The sequence below is a fragment of the Cherax quadricarinatus genome, chromosome 3 (assembly GCF_038502225.1).
Source record: "Cherax quadricarinatus isolate ZL_2023a chromosome 3, ASM3850222v1, whole genome shotgun sequence".
Classification (NCBI taxonomy): Eukaryota; Metazoa; Arthropoda; class Malacostraca; order Decapoda; family Parastacidae; genus Cherax; species Cherax quadricarinatus.
In genome coordinates this window covers 3979118-3994082 of record NC_091294.1, presented here as the reverse complement: position 1 = coordinate 3994082, position 14965 = coordinate 3979118, and the positions used below count along the sequence as shown (strand labels likewise).

Here is a 14965-nt window from a genome sequence, read left to right as displayed (position 1 = left end):
TTCTATTTTTAAATTTAGTAATATATACAGGAGAAGGGGTTACTAACCCCTTGCCCCCGGCATTTTAGTTGTCTCTTACAACACGTATAGCTAATGGAGGAAGAATTCTGTTTCCCTTCCTCATGGAGATAAGAGGAAATAAACAAGAACAAGAATTAGCAAGAATATATGCTTCTACATCCAAGTATAGTGTGACCTAAGTGTAAGAAGAAGTAGCAAGACGTACCTGAAATCTTGCATGTTTATGAGACAGAGAGAGGACACCAGCAATCCTACCATCATATAAAACAAGTACAGGCTTCTGTTTTACACTCACTTGGCAGGACGGTAGTACCTCCCTAGGCGGTTGCTGTCTACCAACCTACTACCTAGAGTGGTTATTCTGTATATATATATATATATATATATATATATATATATATATATATATATATATATATATATATATATATATATATATATATATATATATACGTATATATACATACATATACTATATAAGACGTGTCCAAAAAAACAAAGTTGTGAAATTGTTCTGTCCACAAGTTTTAGTTTGTTACATTCTTCTTAAGTAACATTCAGACCAATTTTCAGGAAATTTCTTTCAATTTTAGGGGTCGCACAAAAAGTCGTCTCTCGCCGACGGAAGATAAACTGCAGAAATTTTCATTTTTGTTCTTCTTCCGCATACCATAGTTCCAATTTTCTCTGAAAGAAGAATGACTGAATCAATAACCAGTTTTCAGCGCTTTGCCGAGCAGGAAACGAGCGAGCGATTATATGTGCATTGAAGAGGAGGTTCCACTTGATTTAAATAAAGCAACTTGTTTGTCATGAATTCTTGGATGAGAAATCGTCGGTTTTGATCGACCTTCACCAACCACTGGACTATGTATTCAACTGAAAAATCACTGAAAATGGGTGTTTTCCCCAGCTAATTTCTCCCACTAAAAGTTGAAAAAACGTTAATGTAAATTCTTAATCGTATTCTTCCATCTTTTCTCTTTCGAATTCAGTAAATAAAACATAGTGTCACAACAGAAAATCTCACTCAGTTAGCTTCTCAAGTTGAACAAACATCGAAATTTGGCAAACATCCCCTCAAATACCGCGGTTTTCTAGGGGGTTCCCATGGAATTTCAGGGAAACCAATGGTTAATAACATAATTGATTTCATGAGACTATCAGATATAGGGAAAAAGCTATTAGCCTCTCAAAAATATCTGGTCGTGTCGGGTCGCTCACTTGTCACATCAACTGTCAGTACGACGTTGCTCCGCTCGCTCTTCATAATGCTTCCTCGTGCCTACTTGAACGACGAAATAAGGTGGGACTTCAATCTGTTCCTCTAAAATTCAGCGGTTACCCTCTTTCGTTAGTCTCTCCTTGGTCGGAGCAGGGAAGTGGCGACGGTGATCCGCTACAACGCGAAGAAGGTACTGTTTCTGCCCCTCGTCCTTGGTCAGCGTTGCTTCGAAGGTTTGAACTAGGGAAACAGGTCTTTCTGCTGCATCGTTCACGACCTTCAAAGAGCCCGCAGACTTCTTCATTTCCAGGAACATCGTGTTCGTCTCTCATGTTTTAGGGTCCTCATTCAAGAAGGAAGATTTTTCCTTCCCTTCCTCTCCTCAGCAATGACAGTAAACATCTTCAGCGTCCTCTTAGCCACGAACTCCTCCAGTCCGACTCCGATCTCTGGGACACCTTGCAAGCAACTGGGGCACCCTGGTTTCTTTTCCTGTTCGAGGTTGGTCACAATCTTGCGCTTTGTCGCAATGTTCACTTTCTCGCCAAAGAACGCCAATTCAACCAAGTGCTCCGCCAGATACCAGAGATGGCGTGATCTCTTTCCAGATACGCTCAAAGGGTTTGGAGAAAGTCAAGAACCAGACGTAGATCAAGGCGACGAAAAGTGAGAGTAGGTTCTGCTTCAGGTGAAAGAACAGTGACATGCGAAGTACGTCACCGAGCGTCGGAAGCTGGGCAGTTGAGAAAAACTCGAGGGGACACTTTACGAACCACCGTTTCGATCCACTTCGTGTATTCGGTGGTGAGGATGCCATTTATGATAGAGATATCAAAGATGAATTTTTGCGTAACCTTCAAATTTGCATGAAATGGTCCAAATTTTGGCACACAATACAGGCTCATATAGTTGAATAAAAATACAGGCTCCGGGTCTAATATATATATATTAGGCTCTGATCCACCAGGAGGCCTGGTCACAGACCGGGCCGCGGGGGCGTTAACCCCCGGAACTCTCTCCAGGTAAACTCCAGGTATATATATATATATATATATATATATATATATATATATATATATATATATATATATATATATATATATATATATATATATATATAGGTAGTAGGTTGGTAGACAGCAACCACCCAGGGAGGTACTACCGTCCTGCCAAGTGAGTGTAAAACGAAGCCTGTGATTGTTTTACATGATGGTAGGATTGCTGATGTCTTTTGTCTGTCTCATAAATATGCAAGATTACAGGTATGTCTTGCTACTTCTACTTACACTTAGGTCACACTACACATACATGTACACATTTATTTATACACACTCATCTGAGTTTTCTTTGATTTTATCTTAATAGTTCTTGGTCTTATTAATTTTCCTTTTATATCCATGGGGAAGTGGAATAAGAATCTTTCCTCCGTAAGCCATGCGTGTTGTAAAAGTCAACTAAAATGCCGGGAACAATGGGCTAGTAACCCCTTTTCCTGTAAAGATTACTAAAAAGAATAAGAAGAAGAAAATTGTCAAAGTGGGAAGTCTGAATGTGCGTGGATGTTGTGCAGATGATAAGAAAGAGATGATTGTGGATGTTATGAATGAGAAGAAGCTGGATGTCCTGGCTTTAAGTGAAACAAAGCTGAAGGGGGTGGGAGAGTTTCAGTGGAGAGGAATAAATGGGATTAGGTCAGGGGTTTCAAATAGAGTTAGAGCTAAAGGAGTAGCAATAATGTTGAAGGATAAGCTATGGCAGGAAAAGAGGGACTATAAATGTATTAATTCAAGGATTATGTGGAGTAAAATAAAGATTGGATGTGAAAAGTGGGTTATAATAAGCGTGTATGCACCTGGAGAAGAGAGAAGTGTAGAGGAGAGAGAGAGATTTTGGGAAATGTTGAGTGAATGCGTGGGGAGTTTTGAATCAAGTGTGAGAGTAATGGTGGTTGGGGATTTCAATGCTAAAGTGGGTAAAAATGTTATGGAGGGAGTAGTAGGTAAATTTGGGGTGCCAGGGGTAAATGTAAATGGGGAGCCTTTAATTGAGCTATGTGTAGAAAGAAATTTGGTAATAAGTAATACATATTTTATGAAAAAGAGGATAAATAAATATACAAGGTATGATGTAGCACGTAATGAAAGTAGTTTATTAGATTATGTATTGGTGGATAAAAGGTTGATGGGTAGGCTCCAGGATGTACAAGTTTATAGAGGGGCAACTGATATATCGGATCATTATTTAGTTGTAGCTACAGTTAGAGTAAGAGGTAGATGGGAAAAGAGGAAGGTGGCAACAACAAGTAAGAGGGAGGTGAAAGTGTATAAACTAAGGGAGGAGGAAGTTCGGGTGAGATATAAGCGACTATTGGCAGAAAGGTGGGCTAGTGCAAAGATGAGTAGTGGGGGGGTTGAAGAGGGTTGGAATAGTTTTAAAAATGCAGTATTAGAATGTGGGGCAGAAGTTTGTGGTTATAGGAGGGTGGGGGCAGGAGGAAAGAGGAGTGATTGGTGGAATGAAGTAAAGGGTGTGATAAAAAAGAAAAAGGTAGCTTATGAGAGGTTTTTACAAAGCAGAAGTGTTATAAGAAGAGCAGAGTACATGGAGAGTAAAAGAAAGGTAAAGGGAGTGGTGAGAGAGTGCAAAAGGAGAGCAGATGATAGAGTGGGAGAGGCACTGTCAAGAAATTTTAATGAAAATAAGAAAAAGTTTTGGAGTGAGTTAAACAAGTTAAGAAAGCCTAGGGAAAATATGGATTTGTCAGTTAAAAACAGAGTAGGGGAGTTAGTAGATGGGGAGATGGAGGTATTGGGTAGATGGCGAGAATATTTTGAGGAACTTTTAAATGTTAAGGAAGAAACAGAGGCAGTAATTTCATGCACTGGTCAGGGAGGTATACCATCTTTTAGGAGTGAAGAAGAGCAGAATGTAAGTGTGGGGGAGGTACGTGAGGCATTACGTAAAATGAAAGGGGGTAAAGCAGCTGGAACTGATGGGATCATGACAGAAATGTTAAAAGCAGGGGGGATATAGTGTTGGAGTGGTTGGTACTTTTGTTTAATAAATGTATGAAAGAGGGGAAGGTACCTAGGGATTGGCGGAGAGCATGTATAGTCCCTTTATATAAAGGGAAAGGGGACAAAAGAGACTGTAAAAATTATAGAGGAATAAGCTTACTGAGTATACCAGGAAAAGTGTACGGTAGGGTTATAATTGAAAGAATTAGAGGTAAGACAGAATGTAGGATTGCGGATGAGCAAGGAGGTTTCAGAGTGGGTAGGGGATGTGTAGATCAGGTGTTTACATTGAAGCATATATGTGAACAGTATTTAGATAAAGATAGGGAAGTTTTTATTGCATTTATAGATTTAGAAAAGGCATATGATAGAGTGGATAGAGGAGCAATGTGGCAGATGTTGCAAGTATATGGAATAGGTGGTAAGTTATTAAATGCTGTAAAGAGTTTTTATGAGGATAGTGAGGCTCAGGTTAGGGTGTGTAGAAGAGAGGGAGAATACTTCCCGGTAAAAGTAGGTCTTAGACAGGGATGTGTAATGTCACCATGGTTGTTTAAAATATTTATAGATGGGGTAGTAAAGGAAGTAAATGCTAGGGTGTTTGGGAGAGGGGTGGGATTAAATTATGGGGAATCAAATTCAAAATGGGAATTGACACAGTTACTTTTTGCTGATGATACTGTGCTTATGGGAGATTCTAAAGAAAAATTGCAAAGGTTAGTGGATGAGTTTGGGAATGTGTGTAAAGGTAGAAAGTTGAAAGTGAACATAGAAAAGAGTAAGGTGATGAGGGTGTCAAATTATTTAGATAAAGAAAAATTGGATATCAAATTGGGGAGGAGGAGTATGGAAGAAGTGAATGTTTTCAGATACTTGGGAGTTGACGCGTCGGCGAATGGATTTATGAAGGATGAGGTTAATCATAGAATTGATGAGGGAAAAAAGGTGATTGGTGCGTTGAGGTATATGTGGAGTCAAAAAACGTTATCTATGGAGGCAAAGAAGGGAATGTATGAAAGTATAGTAGTACCAACACTCTTATATGGGTGTGAAGCTTGGGTGGTAAATGCAGCATCGAGGAGACGGTTGGAGGCAGTGGAGATGTCCTGTTTAAGGGCAATGTGTGGTGTAAATATTATGCAGAAAATTCGGAGTGTGGAAATTAGGAGAAGGTGTGGAGTTAATAAAAGCATTAGTCAGAGGGCAGAAGAGGGGTTGTTGAGGTGGTTTGGGCATTTAGAGAGAATGGATCAAAGTAGAATGACATGGAAAGCATATAAATCTATAGGGGAAGGAAGGCGGGGTAGGGGTCGCCCTCGAAAGGGTTGGAGAGAGGGGGTAAAGGAGGTTTTGTGGGCAAGGGGCTTGGACTTCCAGCAAGCGTGCGTGAGCGTGTTAGATAGGAGTGAATGGAGACGAATGGTACTTGGGACCTGACGATCTGTTGGAGTGTGAGCAGGGTAATATTTAGTGAAGGGATTCAGGGAAACCGGTTATTTTCATATAGTCGGACTTGAGTCCTGGAAATGGAAAGTACAATGCCTGCACTTTAAAGGAGGGGTTTGGGATATTGGCAGTTTGGAGGGATATGTTGTGTATCTTTATATGTGTATGCTTCTAGACTGTTGTATTCTGAGCACCTCTGCAAAAACAGTGATAATGTGCGAGTGTGGTGAAAGTGTTGAATGATGATGAAAGTATTTTCTTTTTGGGGATTTTCTTTCTTTTTTTGGGGTCACCCTGCCTCGGTGGGAGACGGCCGACTTGTTGAAAAAAAAAAAATATATAAATAATATATATATATATATATATATATATATATATATATATATATATATATATATATATATATATATATATATATATGCGCAATAAGGTCACAGTAAACAGGTGATTTCAGAATATGCAAAACAACCACTCTGAAAGAATAGAGAAATTCCAAGTGCTTTCGTGACTACTCACATTATCAAAGAACTATAGTTCCTTGATAATGTGAGTAGTCAAGAAAGCGCTTGGAATTTCTCTGTTCTTTCAGAGTGGTTGTTTTGCATATATATATATATATATATATATATATATATATATATATATATATATATATATATATATATATATATATATATATATATATATATATATATATATATATATATATATTATTTATTTTTTATTATAACACTGGCCGATTCCCACCAAGGCAGGGTGGCCCGAAAAAGAAAAACTTTCACCATCATTCACTCCATCACTGTCTTGCCAGAAGGGTGCTTTACACTACAGTTTTTAAACTGCAACATTAACACCCCTCCTTCAGAGTGCAGGCACTGTACTTCCCATCTCCAGGACTCAAGTCCGGCCTGCCGGTTTCCCTGAACCCCTTCATAAATGTTACTTTGCTCACACTCCAACAGCACGTCAAGTATTAAAAACCATTTGTCTCCATTCACTCCTATCAAACACGCTCACGCATGCCTGCTGGAAGTCCAAGCCCCTCGCACACAAAACCTCCTTTACCCCCTCCCTCCAACCTTTCCTAGGCCGACCCCTACCCCGCCTTCCTTCCACTACAGACTGATACACTCTTGAAGTTATTCTGTTTCGCTCCATTCTCTCCACATGTCCGAACCACCTCAACAACCCTTCCTCAGCCCTCTGGACAACAGTTTTGGCAATCCCGCACCTCCTCCTAACTTCCAAACTATGAATTCTCTGCATTATATTCACACCACACATTGCTCTCAGACATGACATCTCCACTGCCTCCAGCCTTCTCCTCGCTGCAACATTCATCACCCATGCTTCACACCCATATAAGAGCGTTGGTAAAACTATACTCTCATACATTCCCCTCTTTGCCTCCAAGGACAAAGTTCTTTGTCTCCACAGACTCCTAAGTGCACCACTCACCCTTTTCCCCTCATCAATTCTATGATTCACCTCATCTTTCATAGACCCATCCGCTGACACATCCACTCCCAAATATCTGAATACATTCACCTCCTCCATACTCTCTCCCTCCAATCTGATATCCAATCTTTCATCACCTAATCTTTTTGTTATCCTCATAACCTTACTCTTTCCTGTATTCACTTTCAATTTTCTTCTTTTGCACACCCTACCAAATTCATCCACCAATCTCTGCAACTTCTCTTCAGAATCTCCCAAGAGCACAGTGTCATCAGCAAAGAGTAACTGTGACAACTCTCACTTAATGTGTGATTCTTTATCTTTTAACTCCACGCCTCTTGCCAAGACCCTCGCATTTACTTCTCTTACAACCCCATCTATAAATATATTAAACAACCACGGTGACATCACACATCCTTGTCTAAGGCCTACTTTTACTGGGAAATAATTTCCCTCTTTCCTACATACTCTAACTTGAGCCTCACTATCCTCGTAAAAACTCTTCACTGCTTTCAGTAACCTACCTCCTACACCATACACCTGCAACATCTGCCACATTGCCCCCCTATCCACCCTGTCATACGCCTTTTCCAAATCCATAAATGCCACAAAGACCTCTTTAGCCTTATCTAAATACTGTTCACTTATATGTTTCACTGCAAACACCTGCTCCACACACCCCCTACCTTTCCTAAAGCCTCCTTGTTCATCTGCTATCCTATTCTCCGTCTTACTCTTAAATCTTTCAATAATAACTCTACCATACACTTTGCCAGGTATACTCAACAGACTTATCCCCCTATAATTTTTGCACTCTCTTTTATCCCCTTTGCCTTTATACAAAGGAACTATGCATGCTCTCTGCCAATCCCTAGGTACCTTACCGTCTTCCATACATTTATTAAATAATTGCACCAACCACTCCAAAACTATATCCCCACCTGCTTTTAACATTTCTATCTTTATCCCATCAATCCCGGCTGCCTTACCCCCTTTCATTTTACCTACTGCCTCACGAACTTCCCCCACACTCACAACTGGCTCTTCCTCACTCCTACAAGATGTTGTTCCTCCTTGCCCTATAGACGAAATCACAGCTTCCCTATCTTCATCAACGTTTAACAATTCCTCAAAATATTCCCTCCATCTTCCCAATACCTCTAACTCTCCATTTAATAACTCTCCTCTCCTATTTTTAACTGACAAATCCACTTGTTCTCTAGACTTTCTTAACTTGTTAATCTCACTCCAAAACTTTTTCTTATTATCAACAAAATTTGTTGATAACATCTCACCCACTCTCTCATTTGCTCTCTTTTTACATTGCTTCACCACTCTCTTAACCTCTCTCTTTTTCTCCATATACTCTTCCCTCCTTGCATCACTTCTACTTTGTAAAAACTTCTCATATGCTAACTTTTTCTCTCTTACTACTCTCTTCACATCATCATTCCACCAATCTCTCCTCTTCCCTCCCGCACCCATTATCCTGTAACCACAAACTTCTGCTGAACACTCTAACACTACATTTTTAAACCTACCCCATATCTCTTCGACCCCATTGCCTATGCTCTCATTAGCCCATCTATCCTCCAATAGCTGTTTATATCTTACCCTAACTGCCTCCTCTTTTAGTTTATAAACCTTCACCTCTCTCTTCCCTGATGCTTCTGTTCTCCTTGTATCCCATCTACCTTTTACTCTCAGTGTAGCTACAACTAGAAAGTGATCTGATATATCTGTGGCCCCTCTATGAACATGTACATCCTGAAGTCTACTCAACAGTCTTTTATCTACCAATACATAATCCAACAAACTACTGTCATTTCGCCCTACATCATATCTTGTATACTTATTTATCCTCTTTTTCTTAAAATATGTATTACCTTTAACCAAACCCCTTTCTATACAAAGTTCAATCAAAGGGCTCCCATTATCATTTACACCTGGCACCCCAAACTTACCTACCACACCCTCTCTAAAAGTTTCTCCTACTTTAGCATTCAGGTCCCCTACCACAATTACTCTCTCACTTGGTTCAAAGGCTCCTATACATTCACTTAACATCTCCCAAAATCTCTCTCTCTCCTCTGCATTCCTCTCTTCTCCAGGTGCATGCACGCTTATTATGACCCACTTCTCGCATCCAACCTTTACTTTAATCCACATAATTCTTGCATTTACACATTCATATTCTCTTTTCTCCTTCCATAACTGATCATTCAACATTACTGCTATATATATATATATATATATATATATATATATATATATATATATATATATATATATATATATATATATATATATATATATATATATATATATAGATATATATATATATATATATATATATATATATATATATATATATATATATATATGTATATATATATATATATATATATATATATATATATATATATATATATATATATATATATATATATATATATATATATATATATGTATATATATATATGTATATATATATACACTGATCTCTGGCTGAAGGAGACTCGAACCTACGAACCTTGAAACAAGGTACGCAGTGCTTTACCAATCTGCCCACACTGGATCAATACCTTGGAGCCCAGCTTGCGCTAGACTTTGATCCAAGGCAGCCAGCTTTCAGGGAGAAGGCTTACAGCTTTTCATCTCATCCCCTGCATGCATCAGCCTCACTAGAGATATCGATGCAGTCTGGCTGAAGTCTCCTTCAGCCAGAGATCAGTGTTTGTGTATATTTCGCCTGCTCTTGCGAATTCCTTGCATTGTTAATATCTCTAGTAAAGCTGATGCATGCAGGGGATGAGATGAAAAGCTGTAAGCCTTCTCCCTGAAAGCTGGCTGCCTTGGATCAAAATCTAGCGCAAGCCGGACTCCAAGGTATTGGTCCAGTGTGGGTAGATTGGTAAAGCACTGCGTACCTTGTTCCAAGGTTCGTAGGTTCGAGTCTCCTTCAGCCAGAGATCAGTGTTTGTGTATATTTCGCCTGCTCTTGCGAATTCCTTGCATATATATATATATATATATATATATATATATATATATATATATATATATATATATATATATATATATAGATAGATAGATAGATAGATAGATAGATAGATATCGTGCCGAATATGTAAGACTTGCGATCTTGGCTTAAATAGCAACGCTCATCTTGCCATATAGGACAAGCGAAAATTAAGCTACAGTGAATTGCGCTTGTTATAATAAGGTTAGGTAAGTTTTCAAAGATTCTTTTGGTGCAAAATCATAAATTTTTACATTAACTTTAATGAAAAAATATATCTTTAAGCGTATAAGAGAAAATTTTTGAAAGGACTTAATTTTAAATGAGTTCTCGCTATTTGACCAGTTTTACCTATTCAGCACGACATAAGATCACAGTAAACAGGTGATATCAGAACATGGAAAACAACCACTGTGAAAGAGAAGCTAAATTCCAAGCGCTTTCGTGACGTCTCACATTATCAGCTATGTGATACAGTTCCTTGATAATGCGAAAAGTCACGAAAGAAAATCCCCAAAACGAAAATACTTTCATCATCAATCAACACTTTCACCTCACTCATACATAATCACTGTTTTTGCAGAGGTGCCCAGAATACAACAGTTTAGAAGAATATATAAGATTACAATATAAAAAGTGACCTGAAATAATTACAATATCAGGGCCTCAGTTATATATATACCGTCCTATTACACATCCCACCAAACTGCCAATATCCTAAACCTCTCCTTTAATGTGCACGTTTAGAACTCCCTGTTGAAATGAACCTTGACTCACAAAAGGTTCAAACACTGACGATGATAAAGAAATGCGCAAAATTTTGAAAGCCCAGAATGAAACAATGTTTAACAATCTTCTAAACGAAATCGGTGTGGAGACTCCGGATTTTTTTTATTATCTCTGAGTGTCGGATAAGTCACAGATTCCCGTGGAATTTGTACATTGCTATAACGACATACTGGAGTAAGAGATATGGGTTAAAATGTAAAATAAACCCAGTGAAAACCATGTGCTCTTTGAGCACAATAAGAGAACAGTGAATCAGCATCCGTGGTCCCAAACTATTTAGAATCTTACCTGAAGATATCAGAAACGGTATTGAGACAAGTGTAGAAGTCTTCAAGAGGAAACTCGACAAGTGTTTCCACCAAGTGCGGGATTAATTAGGCTGTGATGGATATGTGGGCCACAGACCGAGAGCAGCAACAGCCTGGTTGACCAGACAGACACCTTACAATCCTGGTCAAGGAACAGGCTACGGGAGTAGGAGAACTCTCGAAACTAAGTGAAAGGTATATCACAGGTTCGTCATATCAGACCTCATCACCTTCTTTTCCTCCCAAGACTATGTATAACCCGTGCGGGCTTAGCGCTTTCTTGTAAATGTAATAATAATATTTAATCTCTCTTGCCCTGGCAGTGACACAGCGGACCTGGAGGTGGTGGTGGTGGAGGGTCGTGACCTGGTGGGACCTGACCCACACGTCGCTGTAGACTCCTACGTCAGGGTCTTCCTACTCCCAGATAAGTCAACCAACATGCAGACCAGGGTGAGTACTGAGACCAGGGTGAGTACTGAGACCAGGGTGAGTACTGAGACCAAGGTGAGTAACGCTGCTCCCAGACTAAGGTGAATACCTCTACTCACAAACCAGGGTGAAAACTGTTACTCACAGACCAGGGTGAACACTATTATTCACAGACCAGGATGATACTACAACTCACAGACCATGGTGAGTAATACTACTACTCACAGACCAGGGTGAATACTATTATTCACAGATCAGAGTGAATACCACAACTCATAGACCAGGGTGAGTACTACTACTCACAGACCAAGGTGATGCTACTACTCACATACCAGGGTGTATACTACTACTATTCACAGACCAGGGTGAATACTACTACTCACAGTCCACGGTGAATACTACTATTCACAGACCAGGGTGAATACTACTACTCACAGACCAGGGTGAATACCATTACTCACAGATCAAGGTGAATAATACTACTCAGATCAGGGTGAATACTACTACTCACAGATCAGGGTGAATACCATTACTCACAGTTCAAGGTGAATAATACTACTCAGATCAGGGTGAATACCACTATTCACAGATCAAGGTGAATAATACTACTCAGATCAGGGTGAATACAATTACTCACAGATCAAGGTGAATAATACTACTCAGATCAGGGTGAATACCATTACTCACAGATCAAGGTGAATAATACTACTCAGATCAGGGTGAATACCATTACTCACAGTTCAAGGTGAATAATACTACTCAGATCAGGGTGAATACCACTACTCACAGATCAGGGTGAATACCATTACTCAGTGATCAAGGTGAATAATACTACTCAGATCAGGGTGAATACCACTACTCACAGATCAAGGTGAATAATACTACTCAGATCAGGGTGAATACAATTACTCACAGATCAAGGTGAATAATACTACTCAGATCAGGGTGAATACCATTACTCACAGATCAAGGTGAATAATACTACTCAGATCAGGGTGAATACCATTACTCACAGATCAAGGTGAATAATACTACTCAGATCAGGGTGAATACCACTACTCACAGATCAGGGAGAATACTACTACTCACAGACAAAGGTGAATACCACCAGTGTGACTTCTGTGACTTGATAATAGATTTTTATAGGGAGTTTGCGAACCATGAAAGTCAAAGGCTTCAGGTTCTGATCACTAGAAGTCAGGTAACACTTGCTCATAGTCAGCTCACTAAAAGCCAGGTCATGCCTCCATGTATCTTGCGTATTCCACCTGATAAAGCCAGATTATATGTTATAAAGATGTTGATTGGTTGGTTATTTGCGATTAAAACCTATTGACTACTCGTGGGTCATAAAGGCGTCATGGAACCTGTTCAACACTAGCTAAGTACACTTTCATAATTAAAATACGGATTAAAGTAAACAGACATACGCTTCTCTGTGTATATATTCTTGTACGATCCTGGTTTGTTCTCTCTATAAAATGGTGGTTTTTTCCATCCGAAGATGTAAAACCGTGTTTCCATCCGAAGAAGTAAACACGGTCCAAGGGAGTAGCAGGCCCAGTTCTATAACCACATAGCTATGAAGGTCCTAAAAAGGATGGTTTTACACCTAGCATAGTGACCCAAGTGTCTCATCACATACCCAACACCTCTGACGGCACAAGTATTCTCATACTCCTCAAGGTTTTGTAGTCCATAATATTAGCATAAATCGTAATGGACGACTGTCAGTGAATAAAAGATAGACGGACGAGAACTCGAACCTTAGAGTGGAGGGAGTTTGATATAACGAACATGTGAAGAAACTATATCCACTGCTGTAACAGGTGACAATATATCCGAGAAAGATATCAAAAATATTGAAACACTGGAAGTGGATAATTGTTACTGAAGAAAAAACTTATAAAAACTTTATTCTCTTTATCAGTAATAAACGAATTTGAACATAAGAAATCACATCTATGAAAGTTTAAAGCATTACCAACAGAGTAGCATGGAGGAATATCCTCAAACAAAATTCACTAAACGTAATTTTGAATATTTTCTTCTTAAAAACAAGTATTATATATATATATATATATATATATATATATATATATATATATATATATATATATATATATATATATATATATATATATATATATATATATATATATCGTGCCGAATAGGCAGAACTTGCTATCTTGGCTTAAATAGCAACGCTCATCTTGCCATATAGGACAAGCGAAAATTTGTGTATGCAATAATTTCGCAAAAATCATTCTGAACTTAACGAAAAAAATATATTTCACTGTGTTTAGTATTAAATTACTATAAACAAATCTAAAATATATTTAGTTGGGTTAGGCTAAAATAAGTTGATCTTGTTATAACAAGGTTAGGTAAGTTTTCTAAGTTTCTTTTGGTGCAAAATTAAAAGATTTGACATTAACATTAATGGAAAAAATATATCTTTAAACGTATAAGAGAAAATTTTGGAAAGGACTTAATTTTAAATGAGCTCTTGCTAATTGACCAGTTTTACATATTCGGCACGACATATATATAGGGTGATACCATCTGGACGCTTCTGGCTGCCATCAGATCTGCATAGTTGGGGTGGCTCCCTTACTGCTGGGCATCCAGCTGTTGTGAGGCTCCTCTTGATAATGTTATTAACCTCCTCATGTCTTGCAATCTTTCCCTCAGATTTACGGCACACAAGACCATGGTACCCGAATCGGTCTGCTGCTTCACTGCCACAAATACACCTGCGTTCGGCGAGAATAGGGGCGGCAAGTCGAAGGGCAACACCGATGCGGATGGTCTGTGGGTCGAGGCGTGTGCCAAGGCTGGAGTTGGGAACAGCCAACAGAAAGTCCCCAGCATGAGGGGCTCTCACTGCCAGCAGGCGGGCTCTATCCTTCCCTGACACACTCTGAAGCATCGTTGAGGCTATATTTTCCACTATTGGACCATCCCAGTGCGATTGTTTGTAGTTGTTGGGGGGAGCAGGTCTGGTTTCTGAGCCCGTTAGATTATCCCAGATCATTGCTCCGTCAATGAATTTTTGGTCCTGGGCTCCAATCTTGTCCCTAAGATGTTCAGGGAGAATCGCTGCTACAAGCTCTCTGGATGCAATACACGAGGACAGAAAAGCAGGTAACGCAATCTGTGATGACTTGCGGACACCAATGCCTCCTAGTCTGACTGGAAGTGTAGCTTGGTTCCACTGCCCGTCTTCTAGAGTAAGGTTAAGTAC

The 14965-nt window shown here is 39.2% G+C and overlaps 1 protein-coding gene across 2 annotated transcripts in view; it reads left to right on the top strand.

The window, feature by feature from the left end:
* Positions 1-14965, top strand: part of LOC128684099 (pneumococcal serine-rich repeat protein) — a 540854-nt gene that overhangs the window by 360141 nt on the left and 165748 nt on the right. For both annotated transcript variants that reach the window (XM_053770234.2, XM_070089985.1), the window contains exon 7: positions 11610-11739. In XM_053770234.2, coding sequence (XP_053626209.2) covers positions 11610-11739 — 130 coding nt within the window. The remainder of the gene's footprint in view (positions 1-11609; positions 11740-14965) is intronic.